The 16,561-nt window shown below is 41.4% G+C and overlaps 2 protein-coding genes across 3 annotated transcripts; one reads left to right on the top strand and one right to left on the bottom strand.

Annotated features, from left to right (window-relative positions):
• The first annotated feature begins 1,035 nt into the window (after window positions 1-1,035).
• On the top strand, window positions 1,036-6,202 carry LOC127757411 (protein spotted leaf 11). Of its 2 annotated transcripts, none has more exons than XM_052282912.1 (4): window positions 1,036-1,427; window positions 3,912-4,028; window positions 4,122-4,556; window positions 4,652-6,202. In XM_052282912.1, exons 1-4 carry the CDS (start codon window positions 1,086-1,088, stop codon window positions 5,846-5,848), a joined length of 2,091 nt encoding a protein of 696 aa, XP_052138872.1. In that variant the 5' UTR covers window positions 1,036-1,085; the 3' UTR covers window positions 5,849-6,202. The 2 variants fall into 2 exon arrangements, with proteins under 2 accessions (XP_052138872.1, XP_052138873.1); XM_052282913.1 differs by lacking the exon at window positions 1,036-1,427 and adding an exon at window positions 1,511-2,795.
• A 7,286-nt stretch (window positions 6,203-13,488) lies between these two features.
• On the bottom strand, window positions 13,489-16,011 carry LOC127756771 (dof zinc finger protein DOF5.1-like). Its single transcript, XM_052282144.1, has 2 exons — window positions 15,370-16,011; window positions 13,489-14,982 (listed from the first exon to the last, which is right to left on the bottom strand). Exons 1-2 carry the CDS (start codon window positions 15,418-15,420, stop codon window positions 13,975-13,977), a joined length of 1,059 nt encoding a protein of 352 aa, XP_052138104.1. The 5' UTR covers window positions 15,421-16,011; the 3' UTR covers window positions 13,489-13,974.
• Between the last annotated feature and the right edge of the window lie 550 nt (window positions 16,012-16,561).

The following is a 16,561-nucleotide window of genomic DNA, read 5'->3' as shown; positions in this document are numbered from 1 at the left end:
GGGGGCAGCCTCCTCCCTCCAAAGTCGGTATCCTAAGCTAAGCTGGGAGGGGGCGGCCACTGCTCCACCCAGGCGCCACCCTTCTCGGAGGCGCCATGTGAGTTTGGGGGTGGCCTCCTCCCTCCAAACATGATACCTTCGGGCCCACATCATCGACAGCATTAATTAGGACTATGCCGTGTCCGGTACAATCTTTGTTACTCATGCTGTGTCCAGCTCTCTTCTAGCGACGCTTCAGGTGGATCTGTCCAATCCGAGACATGGACACGCGAGACATGGACACGCTATGTTTGAATTCACGTGCACGCACAAATTCTCACTATTTACCAACTAGATAATACCAATAATGTGTTTTGAACACACAACAAACTAAACAGCCTCTCAAAAAAAAAAACCACAAAACAATCACTACGCATCACCTATATTCCATCCAGCCCTACATAAACCATTAATTTATTGTCTCAAACCACACGTAATTGATACACATTACCATCACTATCAACCACTCCTATAGAGAGAAAAAAAAACTCTACAATAACAATTACTACCTCCGTATTTTAATGTATGACGCTGTTGACTTTTTATCCAACGTTTGATCATTTGTCTTATTTAAAAAATTTATGTAATTATCATTTATTTTATTATGAGTTGATTCGTCATCAAATGTTCTTTAAGTATGACATAAATATTTTTATATTTACACAAAATTTTTAAATAAAACGAATGGTCAAACGTTGATTGAAAAGTCAACGACGCCATCCATTAAAATATAGAGGTAGGGAGTATGATTTAACCTAATTCTCCACACCACATGACACGGTAATAATCCCGGTTGGTAGGTAGCCGGTGGTGCAGCTACACCGAAGAATGTAGACGGAAATCTGCCGTGGAAGACAGGCAAAAAAAAAAAAGAAAAAAGAAAAAAACGAAGACCCATTCAACCCAACGTACCCAAGACGCTGACCTGATCAGCGATCCATCACCAAAATAACACTCCGCCCCTCCATTTCCCCACTATTTACCATTCTGCCACTAGCCGAGGTCTCCTCCTCTTCTTCTTCCCGCTGCTTCGCCTCGCGCTCGCCATGGCCGGCGACCGAGCGGAGGAGGAGGAGGGGGAGGCGCCGCCTCCGGAGGCGCGTGCCGCGGCGGCGGTGGAGAGGGTGGCGGCGGCGGTGGAGGCCGTGGCGGCGGGGGCGGGGGCGGGGGCGGGGGCGGGGGAGTACCGGAACGCGTACAGGCGGCAGCTGCTCGCGCTGTCGCGGCGGATTCGGCTGCTGGGGCCCTTCGTGGAGGAGCTCCGGGAGCGGAGGCGGGGGGAGGGGGAGGGGGAGGAGGAGGAGCGGGCGCTGGCGCCGCTCGCCGCCGCGCTCGAGGCGGCGCTCGCGCTGCTCCGGCTCGGCCGCGAGGGGAGCAGGATCTCCTTGGTATGTGCGCGCGTGTGGGTTTCTTGATTTTGTTCGATTCGTGGTCCTGGCTGCCTTTTTGGGAGGAACTATTATTATTATTATGGATTGGTGATTTGATATTATGACCTGTTCTTAGGTAAAAATAAAGTGCAGCTTTAGTTATTAAGGTTATTATTGACTTTAGTCTCCTAAAAAAATTAAGATTCTTGGATGCAAAAATATGATTCTGATTCGTCTACTGTGTATCCGTGCTTAATTTTTGCTTTTATAAATCGTGTGGACTAATATTAATATATATTGATGTGCAGTTGTTTGAAACACAAAACAAATTGTAGGGGTCGTGATTGTTAAGTGAGTTTTCTTTTGTTTTAGCATAGGGGCTTTAGGATGATTTAGTTGCTGTTGCTTATTAATCGCAAAAAAGAGAGAGAGAAAGGTTTCCATAATTTTATTCTGCAGCTGTGTTGTATTTGTTCAGCTAGATTTCTTGTTGAGCTGAGATTGCTTCTTGTTCAATGCGACCAATATATGTTCTTCTTTTGTGGTGCAATTTTGGTAGGGTCCATAAGTTGTGGTCTTTGGGGGCGTCTGTAACTTGGTTATTTCAGATCAAACTCCTTGCTATTTTTTTTTGTGGATCTACTGCGAAACTTGTCATCTGTAAATGATCCATGCATTCTCATTTCTCAGGGCATCCATGAGTTTGTCATAGATTTGCTGTAGAATAAATGCTTGGACGGATTCCTCCATCGGTTTCTTTACTTGTTGAAACATTCAAGAATCTACTTGCCCTTGCCCTACATCCTTCATGGTTGTACTCCACATGTTATTCCCCATGGTAAAAGCACGGTTTGTTGTGTGGATTAGTTGGGAGAGGCAACGGATAGACATATGATCATGTCTTTCTCCATGGTAAAAGCAAGATTTGTTGTGGATTAGTTGGGACAACCATATGATCATGTCTTTCACTTTCTTGTGTGTTGTTTGTAGTGGATATTGTCTATAGCTTTGAATTGTTCTTTTGAGGAGAGGTATGATCTTCCAGTCCTGAGCAATTCAACTGCTCCTTTTGGATCATAAATTTCACCTCTTGAATCATTATCTAGCCAGTTTTTCTGCCTACCAGTATGGTACATCAAATCTGACCGATTGGAGTACTATGTTCTTTTGTCAAGTATAACTGTATTATTATCTGTATGGTATATCTAATCATAACAGACATTTTCATTTTTCTATTTTCACTGGGACAAAGAACTTGTACTAATTGTTTGCTTTACTTTGGTCAAATCTGGTTGACTGTATCTGTTGTAACTATCAAGGCCTCAAACCCTTCATCGAGTCCGTGTTATCAATGGGATGCTTTATGAGTGCTATTACATAATATTGGTAATCAATAGTCTTTGAACATTATTTTATATCTTGATCGCTCATACAACAATGATGACTATCTTGATCGCTCATGCACTATTTTTCCGGATTAAGAACTAACTTCTGGCTGGGTAGTTGTTGAAATTGTTCAGGAGTTGAATAGGCCACGTGCTTTGTCAGAAAATTAAATAGCAGCAAGTAAAAGGTTTTCTGGAAGATTTCATGTTAAATTCTTTTTATAAACTAGCAAATGAAATGGTCTGAAGAAGCATATTTTCATTTTGGAAGTGCAATATTGCTTAGTAGAGAGTAATCAAATTGGGTTCTATACCTACCACTTAATGCTCGCTGAGTGCATTGACCCAAAAATATTATTTCTGAGCACAATAGGTTTCATTAAACTTTTATACTGAAATACAATAAGTTGCCGCAACCAGAGCAGATCAACAAAATTTGTCATTAGAGAACTTCAGATGATCGACATCATAACTATATTGTTTGTAGGCTCAAACATTAAGGTCCCCACCAGTGGATTTCTGCACCCGTTGAAAGTGTTTTTCTTTTTTGGCCTGTTGGAATGCCCATGTACCTGATGATAGGACTACCTCTATGACTCACCGACTATATCTTTTACGGCTGTGCATAGGGAAGGGATGAACCTACAAGTTAGAAATATGGTAGTCATTGTCTAGTTTTCTTTATGTGACTATCAAACTCATGTATTGATTCAACGTTTTCCTTCTTCAACTCCATTTTGATGTTATTGAAAGTGCTTGCTCATTTTATTCCCAAGCTCAGAAGCAAGGGATTTTCTTGATTATATTGGTTTAGTTTAAATTTCAGGTTGGTTTTCTTGCTCTTTGCTTCAGTACTTGAACCGCAGGCCTCTGACTGTCCATCCTGTAGCTTGTAATGTTTTTATATGGTGCTCTTAATGTTGGTGTTACTCTATCTCTTTTTTCCCCTGCTTTACCTGTATTCTTATTGACCTTTGATTACCATTTTGTTCTTATTATAAATCATTTTTTATAAACATGCTTTTCGAAATACTAATTGCTGTGGATTTGTTTCTGTACAACCACTTGTTTAGCTAAGGAGCCTTTTCTTTCTTTCTTTTCCCATTCTGGTTTGCAGGTTCTTGAGAGGGACAGCGTAATGAAAAAGTTTCAGGGAGTAATTTTGCAGCTGGAACAAGCTCTGTGCGACATTCCGTACAATGAATTGGATATATCAGATGAAGTTAGAGAGCAGGTAACGATGACAGCACACTGAAAAGAATTCCTCTTGCTATTATCATTAAGCACTTAAATCCAGCATTGGGATAATTATCCAAATCCTGTCCAGGTTGAGTTAGTGCACGCACAGCTCAAAAGAGCAAAAGAACGGATTGATATGCCTGACGATGAATTCTACAATGATCTACTATCTGTATATGACAAGAACTATGACCCAAGTGCAGAACTGGCTATTCTTGGAAGATTGTCAGAAAAGCTACACTTGATGACAATCACCGATCTCACGCAAGAATCACTCGCCTTACATGAGATGGTCGCATCCGGCGGTGGTCAGGACCCAGGAGAACACATTGAGAAAATGTCAATGCTACTGAAGAAGATTAAGGATTTTGTGCAAACACAGAACCCTGACATGGGGCCTCCTATGGCTTCCAGGGTATTGGATTCAAATGGGGATTCAAGGCCTATAACCATTCCTGACGAGTTCCGATGTCCAATTTCTCTTGAGCTGATGAAGGATCCTGTTATAGTGTCTACAGGGCAGGTAGCAATCTCTACCTCTTTATTTTTAAGACCCAAAGCACAATGCAACTAAAATAGTTATTTTAGTATAAACATTTTTTATTTGTTAATTTGTAGACATATGAGCGGGCATGCATCGAGAAATGGATAGCATCAGGCCATCATACCTGCCCAACCACGCAACAGAAGATGTCAACCTCAGCATTGACGCCAAACTATGTCCTTAGAAGTCTCATTTCCCAGTGGTGTGAAACCAATGGGATGGAGCCACCAAAGCGCTCAACCCAGCCTAACAAGCCTACGCCTGCATGCTCTTCGAGTGAACGTGCTAACATCGATGCTCTGCTATCTAAGTTATGCTCTCCAGACACTGAGGAGCAGAGATCAGCTGCTGCAGAGCTTCGCCTCCTTGCAAAGCGGAATGCAAACAACCGGATTTGCATTGCTGAGGCAGGTGCCATTCCCTTGCTATTGAGTCTGCTGTCCTCATCTGACCTACGGACTCAAGAACATGCAGTTACTGCCCTTCTGAACCTCTCCATACATGAGGACAATAAGGCAAGCATCATATCATCTGGTGCTGTCCCAAGCATAGTCCATGTTCTGAAGAATGGCAGCATGGAGGCACGGGAGAATGCTGCGGCCACACTTTTTAGTCTCTCAGTGATTGATGAATATAAAGTGACAATTGGAGGGATGGGGGCTATCCCTGCACTTGTAGTGCTGTTAGGCGAGGGTAGCCAGCGGGGGAAGAAGGATGCAGCAGCAGCTCTCTTCAACTTGTGTATATACCAAGGGAACAAGGGACGAGCGATACGAGCTGGCCTTGTGCCACTCATCATGGGGCTGGTGACCAACCCCACAGGAGCGCTCATGGATGAGGCTATGGCAATACTCTCCATACTATCCAGCCACCCTGAGGGCAAGGCAGCGATTGGGGCGGCAGAGCCTGTCCCTGTGCTTGTGGAGATGATCGGAAGCGGAACCCCGAGAAATCGAGAGAATGCTGCGGCTGTCATGCTACATCTGTGCAGTGGAGAGCACCATCTTGTGCATTTAGCTCGTGCGCAGGAGTGCGGGATCATGGTCCCGTTGCGGGAGCTGGCTTTGAACGGCACCGATAGGGGGAAGAGGAAGGCTGTGCAGCTGCTCGAGCGGATGAGCAGATTCCTAGTCCAGCAACAAGAGGAACAGGAGTCCCAGTCGCAAGCCTCCGCGCAGGTCCCTCCTCAGGCCACCCCTGAGCAGGTCCCGGAAAATGACATCCCTGAACAATTGGACAGCCCAGCGTCTCAATACCCTATGGTTGTATGAACTCGATGATGAGCGAGTCATCGTCGCAATCCTATCAAATGTCAGATTGAGTAGCATCCTGGTCACTTTGCATTCTGCTCATGATTCATGGCATGCCGACCAATTGAGGTTTTTCCACAAGCTTGAACTATAAGGTTTCCATGCTTGTGTGCTGAAACTCCCAGGTTGTGAGAATTTGTTTAGGCAGCCCAGGATGTTGAGATAGATGTGTACAGTTTCTTAAACATGCAGCTGCTATATGTAGACAACATAATGCAAGGTTTTCCCATGTATATCCTGAAGACTGTAATACCATATGTAAAAGAGAAGTTTCAAATGCGGATTTGAGCAGTAAATCTGATGGCTTTACTACTAGTAACTACTCCCTCTGTCCAAAAAGACTCAATTCCTGAGTTTTTTGTCTAACGTTTGACTGTTCGTTTTATATGAAATTTTTTTTATAATTAGTACTTTTGTTGTTGTTAGATGATAAAACATGATTAATACCTCATGTGTGACTTATCTTTTTAAATTTTTTCATAATTTTTTCGAACAAGACGGACGGTCAAACGTTGGACACGGAAACCCAGAAATTAAGTCTTTTTTGGGACGGAGGGAGTAGCTTAGAATTTTTGCTCATGGTTGTTCCATATATAGCGTTCATCAGGTCCCAATACATGTCTCAAGTTACATAATCAGTACTCCCTCCGGTTTGAGACTAATTGGCGTTATGGGTTACTCCCTCAGGTTTGAGTTTAATTGACGTTTTTGCTTTCTCCACTACTCTCTCTTTTCTATTTCTCCAGAATACCCCTCATGCATACATGCAAACAGAAAAAATGCTTGGAGTATTAATGAGGGGTATAACAGGAAATATGGATCTAATTAATACTTCATTGGTATTTGCCATGATGTCCAAAATGTCACTTAATCTCAAACCGGAGGGAGTATGCAACAGGTGATTGCAACAGTGCCAATAATTGCATCAGGTGATTGCAACAGTCCCAATAATTGTACTCCACCTCTCAAGACAAGTTAATTACGCACCTCCATTTCACACAGTTGAATGGCAATTCTGACTGCAATGTAAGCAGATGCTATTTCAGATTCTCAGTTGAACATTCAATTACTCAATTGTATTATAAATTGGCAAAATTTTACTACTACTCATCTTAAAATATAACAATTTTTAGCTTTAAATCTGGATAAATAGCTATTCAAATTTATAGCTAAAAATGTTTATATTTGGGATAGAGGGGTACAGGATATCTAAAGCTTGTGATCTTCACTGTACGGCGTCCTAAAAATGTGACTACTTTTGGTCAGCCTGAAATTGTTAATTACCAGTAGGACACTACAACCATTTTTTTTTCCAAACGGAGTGAGAACGCACATGGATGCTTATAACCTAACTGGGTCTGGTTCAAGGCTTCAAGCCTTCAAGCTATACCAAAGCCACTCCCCCCCCCCCCCCCCCCCCCCCGATCCCCTCCAAAACCCTAGAATTTAGGGATGGAGAGTGGCTTGGTTACATGCTTATGGCTCAGGAGCAAAATTCTCCTTTCTAAATATTTCTCTCTCTATTTGAATAAAAATAATAAAATAATGGTTATGGTGTTCCCCAACTAATTACTAGTTTTTGGGATGTCCAACAACCGTGTCATATTTTACCACTATAGCAAATTTTGGTGTTGTATAGCAAATTTTGCTTTATAAATTTCGTAAGATCAAGATGTAAGCTTTATGGTAGTGGACAAAACCGATCCACTCCGAATCCATTCTTAAAACAACAATATCATAGGATTTATAGAAATTCGATAGATATGGATGTGGATTCAGATAGTACTATGTGGATATAGTTATCATGATGGTATGTTGATTATTGCATTACTGCTTATTGTATTGTTGATTAGGTTTTATATGGATTGCATATACACGTAATATCCGACAATTTTAATATGTTTGTAAGCCAAGTCCACACTATTTTTAACATCCAAAACAATACGCATCCATATCCGCATCCTCCGCATACCATCCGTATCCACTAAATATGGTATAGGATATGGTATCATCCATCCGTAGCTATTCTTATATGCGGGAGCCATCCGCATGCATGCTATTAATAAATTTAGTTATCCTTTACTCCAAGACATCCTAGGTCGAATGAGCGTGTTGCTCCCAACTAGTAATAGCTAAATTTGTGCTGAATGTCTACATAGTTAAATAATTTGTGATAATATTCGAATGTACAAATAAATGAATTATCTAGTATAAAATTCAAAAATAAAATCGAAATTTTTTTAATAAATTCACATATAATGTTTTTTCAAAATATACACCATTAGAAATTTGAGAAGCGTGTGCATTCATCCATTAAGAAAAGAAACAGGAATTCATATTTAAGTACACAAGTACTAAAATTCATATGGTTTTCTATAGCTCAGACAATTAAACGTACTTTCTATGTTCTAAGACAAGCATATCTGGTTTGGTCGATGGTTTCATGAAATTAACTCAACATACTCATTTTGTCCAAAGTATAGCTATTTTTAGAGTTCAAATTTGTATATAGGCCATGTTTAGATTCAAACTTTTTTCTTTAAACTTTCAATTTTTCCATCACATCAAATGTTCTGACACATGCATGGAGTATTAAATGTGGACGAAAAAAATCAATTGCACAGTTTGCATGTAAATCGCGAGACGAATCTTTTGAGCCTAATTACGCCATGATTTGACAATGTGGTGCTACAGTAAATATTTGCTAATGACGGATTAATTATGCTTAATAGATTCGTCTCGCAGTTTTACATGCGGAATCTGTAATTTGTTTTGTTATTAGTCTATGTTTAATACTTCAAATGTGTGTCCGTATACTTAAAAAAAAAATAGCACACGAACTAAACACGGCCATAGTTATTTCTTCACCTACTTTAATCTCAACCAATCATAATCATCTTCCATTTAATTCTCTATCTACTTTCTCGTTTCAACCACTCACAATTTTCACTATTTAATTCCACATATTTTCTTAATTCCCATGAAAACCTCTGAAAATACTTGGAATATTTTTAGACGGAGGAGTATTACTCCCTTCGTCTGAAAATAGTTGTCATTTCTAAGGTTCAAAATGTATTCCAAAATAGTTATCACTTTAAAATCTTACTTATCTCATCAATTACTTTTCATTCACATTTCTCCTTTGTTCTGCCCCAACCACCCTCTTACTTCCAATCATACATTATAATAAGAGACATTGTAGTCCTTTTTATTTCAAACCTTAATCTATGTCTAGTGACAGAGCCAACGGTGTCATCGAGTCCGGATGATTAATAGTGTTTTACAACGATCCCACATGACTAATAGCGTTTCACAATAACCGGCCAATTTTTATAGATATTTATGACATTTGGTAGTGGAGGCGGCAACGGCAGAGCCTGGGTAGCCACTCGACCTGCCTGGCAGCTGTCTTCTCCGCTATCTATTCTAAACAACTTAGAACTATAACTATTTTAGAATGATCTACATTATAGGTCAATCTCCAACAGGGAATCTCACTCTATGTGGAGCAAGGAGGGGGTCAAAAGTCAAAAGTGGTTAGATTGCATGCATGTCACACCCTGAATTTCCTGACACAAACAGACACGCTAACAAAGATGTTGCTCCACATCGGTTGTCACATGACAGCATCTATCTGAGCAATGCTTAACTTGAAGCTGAAGCTGCTGCTTTTGGACTGGATTTAGGCCTATTCTATTTTCAGATTCGGAGATTGTTGAGCACATGGAAGAGGAGGAGAGAAATCTATGGAGTAAACAAAAGAAAGAAATTGTTTGCTTGCACTTTTTGTTTTGTCGCAAGCATCAATCTGTCTGACAAGCGCAGTCATCGGCCGGTAGTATATTTTTGCATTGGTGTTTGTGCTGCTGCCCTTGCCACAGGCCAACAGACAGCCTTGGATGGATAGCATAGGCTTCCATTCTGATCTAGTATTGCCATCTTTTTGACTGGTTTTAGTATAATTTTGTACTATTTTTAATGGATATAGGTAGATCGAGGATGCGGTGATTGGTAATTGAACTGCCAGATGCCAATGTTAGATATAAGACCAAGATCCTTCTATCCATTATGATTTAGTATTTAATTGTGTAACGTTCGATTATTAAGTGTTTAGTTTTCATGTAGTTATTTCTCGAGATGGCATGCCCATATTTATATAGACATAAGGTCTTATTGATAGGGCGTGGAATAAGAATTTTCTCAAAACTAGACCTATATACTAATGTAATTTACATATTTTTATCTTTATCTTTTATTTCTTGATCGAAGTTTTGAAGTGTAATTTTAATGAGTATTTAGGCTTAGGATTAGGGCCACAGCCCTAACTGCTCTACTATCTCTGGCTAATTCGGCTATATGCATTCTAAATGCATAAGTCGAAGATATTATTAAAGTATATGGTAATTAGACGAATATTACGATAGGATGATATGTGTCAGCTATAACCATCATTCTTTTAAAAATGACACCATCTCTCGTTTAGAATTGATCAGTCAAGTGCTTTATACGATGCCAGTGTTTTTCATCTTTGATCAGAGAGGTTAATTTCTTGGTGACATAAACAAACCTATATTGCAATTCCAAGCATTCAAGGAATCAAGGGTGCATACAAACATGTGCAACTAAGTTAGCAAACTTCCAGTCCCTGCAGCTTTGTCAGCACATTGTCTCTCTTCCAACACACTTGCTGAGAGATGCTCAAAATTTATAATCCAAGCTCCATTGCTCCAACCAAAAAAACAAAACTAAAAAAAAATAACATTGGAGAGAATCAGAGATGTGCCATGATTGTGTATGATCTGTCTAGATGGATAGAGTGTGGGCCCAGGGGAACAGGGGCTCCTCTTTCTCTTTCTTTGATGTGATATTTTTGCATAGGTTGGCCCTGCTGCTGCTTTATTCCCTCCTCATCTCATCTCATCTCACCTCACACCTCAGGAGAAGAGAAGAGAAGAGCTATAGGCTTGCTTCAGCATTGCATTGGAGTTAGCAAAAAGCAGATCTGCCAAAGAACACCCAGATTCCCTCTGATGGTGACTGCATCTGCATCACTCACCATACACATTAAATTAATTAGTTTTAACTTTCTGGATTTTCTCTAGTTAATCACTCTTGATGTGGCACATTGATGAACACAAAATACTTTTCTGAAAAATTGCAACTGGGGATATTAATTGAAGACTACCAAATTCAGATACTCCTACATAGCTTAAGCTGCTGTTTTTTATGGTGTGTGTTGCATGTTCTGGGATTAAAGAATTAATGTGGCACATCATTTGTTGGCAACAAACATAGCTCAAAGCAAAGGTGATCATTATGTTAGGAGTGCTAATGAAGGTCCAGTCTAGCAAGCACATAACTAGAGATGATCAGTGACAAGCTAGCTACCCTGCAGATTTTATGCGTCTACGTACTGATGGATCGATCGATTCCATAATCATTTGAGGCCTAAAGCAATCCAACACTTCATCATCAAGTGCCCAGAATTTCATGTCCCCCAACTCCATCTGCAGCCTAGGCCGGCATCGACGGTTTCAGTTATTTTCTGTTCATGTCATTCTTCTGAATTCTGAAAAATAAACTAATATTAATCTGATCTATTCACACATTCTGAAGATGTCTCTACTTTTGATCGGTTTCATCGTCTGCTGCATATGGCCTGTCATTGACTGTACTTTAGATTAGTTTATTTGCAGTTTATTTTTGCATTCTAGAGGCTGCATGGCATGGATCATCTTTCGATCTGAGCAACTGCCGTACACATACAGTACATTAATTTAACATATTTTGGATATATGTGAAGATCAATGTAACATGCAAATCTTGGCAGGCAGCACAGTACATTCTCCATGCATAAAAAGTGCAACCATGTCTCCAGCTTGCTAGCTAGGAGTAGTTAGCTTCCTCTCATGTCTATCAGCATTTAAAACCAAATTTGCAAATTAAAACCAAAGTGATCAATATTTGAAAATTTCAAACCATATATAGCTAAAACAATAATGCAAAATGTATATGCGATGTATATCCTGCAAGAATTAATTTCTCATGTCTGCTAAAATAAGAGTATCATTTACGGTGGTTTCTACTGGTAGTATTATACTGTCAGTATTATCATCAATATAAGTGATCTCAACCATTGATTTAGCAGTTCTACTACCAACAGAGATGGACATAGGGGGTGTGCCAGGTGGACACTGGCATACCCTTTTTTTTCTTTTTGGAAAAACACTAGGATGTAGTATGAAATCAAAGGACATAAAAATGGAATCCCCTCTCAGAAAATAGAACATAACAGTGATCACAATTTGTCTAGAGGTCCCGTAATATGAAAATCAATATAATATGAAAATGGACATGAGATTGATTGTTGTGAAATTTACAGATTTTTCATGAATTATGGACCACATTTTAATAGAATTTTGAAAATTCCGACCAAAATTTTTGCCATCAGAATTGTTTTTTTTTCTTGTAGAAAATATGGTGGAGTGATCGCTAGAATGGGCACACCCAATGCAATTTTTCTGGGTCCGCCACTGACTACCAATAGTTGAGTTGGCAGTGTAATTAAATAAATATGATCCATTATATTAGAAAAGAGATGAACGGTATAGTCGAATTTACTACCGGTAGAAACCATTATATAACATCAATATATATGAGTGTCATCTGTTGCAAATAATGAATCTTTAGAAGTTGCTTACACATATACTCATTCAGCTTTAATCATGATGCCATTCTTTTGCTGATGTTTGTGTCGATTCATGCCAGCATTGTATATATGATTGTTTAATCCGATCGATCAGTTCCTGTTCATCATGCATCAAGATCAAGAAAGGATCGCAGCACGCAGGAGACATATATAACCACATTGCGAAGATCACGAAGGACAATGAGATATCATATTTTTATTGCAAGTAGGTACTAATCATACGATCGATCGAGTACTCTGTACTATATACTAGCTACTGCATGTTCTTTGTGTAAAATCGTACTCCCTCCATCCCAAAATAAATCAACCTCGTATGAGATGTGACACATCCTAATATTACAAATATGGAATGTGTATGTCCAAATTCATAGTATTTACGAGGTTGGTTTATTTGGGGATGGAGGGAGTAGATACAACAGTTAGAATGTTTATTCCTTTATCAATAGAAAAAATATGCATGGTCTACTGCTTAAATTATTATTACTGGTATATAGTACTAGAACATATCTTGTAGGCAACATATCTAGAGACAGTGAGAGATCATTGGAGGTGCATGTTAATTATCTATATGATCTACATATGCAAATCCACACTAGAGAATCTAGAGGAGCAAGTGTTCAAATGTGCAATGAACTTGCACGGTTCTCAATGGGTACTAACTGTAGAGGTTAGCCATTAGATTAATTACTTAATAATATATTACTCCTATGATCATCTTAACCAATGAGGATAAAGAATCAACAAGAGGTGACAGTCATAAACATCTGAAAATTGATTAACATGTTTAGATGCACAATGGCAGCTTAATTACCAGATCATATTGCAAGAAATGGAGCCTTCCTTGGCCAAGCATTACGATCAATTAAGGTTAAACTTGCATTGTTTACAGATGAGATATATCACATTGTCAAATATAAACCAGAAAGAATACATTGACATTAATTAGTCCATTGCATGATCAGAAACTACATTAAAGAACAGACTAAACACACACAATATAGAGATTTATAAAACAAAATATTACAGACCATATGGATTTCATACCAAAGTTCCTCATGCAATTAAACATAGTATAGTTAAGTAACACCTTAACACCTCTCTCTCATATCACCCCCTCTCCATGAGTTTTACACCTGCAGCATTTCCCCCACTAAATCAGCTGCTAATTACACAACACATTTAGCAGCTATCCTTCAAACTCAAAGTTTTAAAAAACAAAAGAACAGAAATAAAGAAAATAAAAAAGAGCATGTAAAACCCCACAAATTTTTTTAAAAAAACCCAACCTAATTGAAGAACACAGCACATTGCCACACATGCATAACCCTAAAACTAAGGGAGACCCTAATTCTGTGGCATCCATGGATTTTCGCGACGGTCACAACACATTCCCCGACGACGATGAGCTGAACCCTGACAAGAACTCCGCCGGCCACCCGCCGCCGCCATTGCCGCCGTGCCAGTACTGCTCGTGCGCTCCGACGAAGCCGCCGCCGACGCCGCCGCCATTGTTGGTGCCGTGCTCCTCCATCTTGACGGACGCCAGCTGCGCGAGGAGGCCCGACGCCACGCCCCTCGGGAACCCGCCGTCGGCCAGGGCGGCGCCGGCGGCGACGTCACCGTCGGCGAAGTGGTAGCCGTGCAGCCCTTGCTGCAAGAACGGCGGCGGCTGCAGGAACGGCAGTTGGTGGCCGTGGCCGTGGTGGTGGTGGTGGTACCCCTCCAGCGACGCCTCCAGCGCCGCGGCGGCGGCGGCGGACGACGGGAGGCCGCCGATCAGGTGGTGCGGCAGCAGCGCGCCGCCGGCCTGCATGCTCGCGATCACGTCGGCCGCCGCGGCCGCCGCCGCGGCGGCGGCGCTCGAGGTGGTGGCCGTCGTGGAGGTGGAGGTGGTGGATGACGACGACGTGGCCGCCGCCGCCGCGTTCCCGGCGCCGCCTCCCTGGCGCGACGACGACGACGACGATTTCTTGGTCGAGCGCTTGGTGTTGCGGCGGCACCCGCCGCCGACGGGGACGTTGCGGAGCGCGCCGCCGCGCGTCCAGTAGCGGCGGCAAGCCTTGCAGAAGTGGCGCGGCTGCGACAGCGAGTAGTTGTTGAAGTAGCAGAACTTGGTGTTCGTCGAGTCGCAGCGCGGGCACCGCAGCGTGCCGGGCTCCGGCAGCGGCACGCGCGCCAGCCGGGCGCGCTCCGACATCGACACGACGGCCGGCCGCGGCTGCTGCTGCTGCGCCGCCGCCGCCGGCGCGCTCGCCGCCGTGTCCGCCGCGCCGGCGGCGCTCGGCAGCGGCGCCAGACCGGACGGCGGTGGCATCAGGTGGTGGTGGTCGCTGCCGCCGCCGCCGCCGCCGCCGCCGATGAGACACTGGAGTGGCTGCTGCTGCATCTGCATCAGTAGAGATCAGCTATAATCAGAGGAGAAGAACTAATAAAGGGTGAACTTTAATTTCCTTTTTGTTTTGATGGTAAAAGTGAACTAATTCAAAGCATGGTATATTCACGAACATGCTTAGGAATTAGGATTGATTCAAATGCTCGTGACAGAATGAAGAAACTAATTAAGAAAATTGTGATCAAATGATATAAAGTGTATCACCAAATGAAATTACTGATCAATATGTTATGGACAATTGAAGATGATTCTACATGCATATATATACATGATAAAATGAAATTAACCAAAACTTTCAGATCAAAATCCAAATAAAATCCATGAAGTAGCTAGTGGCCAAGATCAGAGAGATAGATGAATAGAATTGAATGGGATAATTACCTGAGTCCAATTTGGAGGGTCTAGGAAGATTGGAAGCGAGGAGAAAACCATGGTGATATGATGAACAAGCCTCTCTCTAGATCTCCTTCTTCCTCTCTTCTTAAAAACACTACTAGCTCACAGTTTCTCACAGGTGAAAGAAGAAGAAAGAGTGTTAGGAAGAAGGAAAACCACAAACTTCTCTTTCCAAATGCTCTACACCACAACTAGTGCTGTGTCTTTTATAATTTATGTGGCATTCCTTAGCAGCTAAGTGAGAAATGAGCCAGTAGTATTTCAACCATGCAAGAGATAGAGAGAGAAAGCTAGCAATGTTTGCTATCTATAGCTAGTAGTGGAGTTGGATGTCAATGTATGTCATGACTCACATGAGAGAGAATTGAAGCAAATCAAAAGGTGGCTAAGCTAGCTATAGCTGCTGGGGTTAAAGCAAGGAGGCAAACCCTAACAGTAGGAGAGAGAGAGATCTAGAGAGAGAGTGAGAGCCAAGCTAGGAGCTAGTGTGTTGTGTGGTGAGATGAGGAGGAGGGTGACATGCTAAGGAATTGAAACATGGATGGTAACAGCAGCCAAGGGGAGGGCTCCAGCACAAAAAAAAAATATGGTGAGATGAGTGAGTGAGATGCTCATGAGATGAAGAGAGTGAAGGCCCATCAGCTCTCATGCTGCTGCCTCTGTATTTATACAGCTCCAAAGCTAGGCATATGAAAAAAAGGGAAAGCTGCAGGGTTCTCTTGGTGCCTGCCTCCTGTGCCTGGCCCAGTGTTTGTTCTCTCTGGCCCATAGTCCTCTCTCTCTCTCTCTCTCTCTCTCTCTAGTCCCTAGCTACCAGCTAAGCTGCTGCTATACTAGAATTTGGACTATCCTAGATACACATGTTCGTGTATGGGTGTGTTTAGTTCACACCAAAATTAAAAGTTTGGTTGAAATTGGAACGATGTGACATGTGACAGAAAAACTGGAAGTTTTTGTGTAGAAAAATTTTAATATGATGGAAAAATTGGAAGTTTGAAGAAAAATTTTGGAACTGAACTCGGCCTATATATACATACGGATTTACATATGCTAGCTAGAGTACAGTGTATTCATGCTCTTGCAAAGAGATGCACACATATAGTGTATAGCAAGATTGGTTTGATTTATATTTTCTTTCAGTTACATGTACGAAAGACGCACATACGTATACACCACC

The sequence above is a fragment of the Oryza glaberrima genome, chromosome 12 (genome assembly GCF_000147395.1).
Source record: "Oryza glaberrima chromosome 12, OglaRS2, whole genome shotgun sequence".
Taxonomy (NCBI): domain Eukaryota; kingdom Viridiplantae; phylum Streptophyta; class Magnoliopsida; order Poales; family Poaceae; genus Oryza; species Oryza glaberrima.
This window is presented reverse-complemented; position numbering and strand designations above follow the sequence as displayed.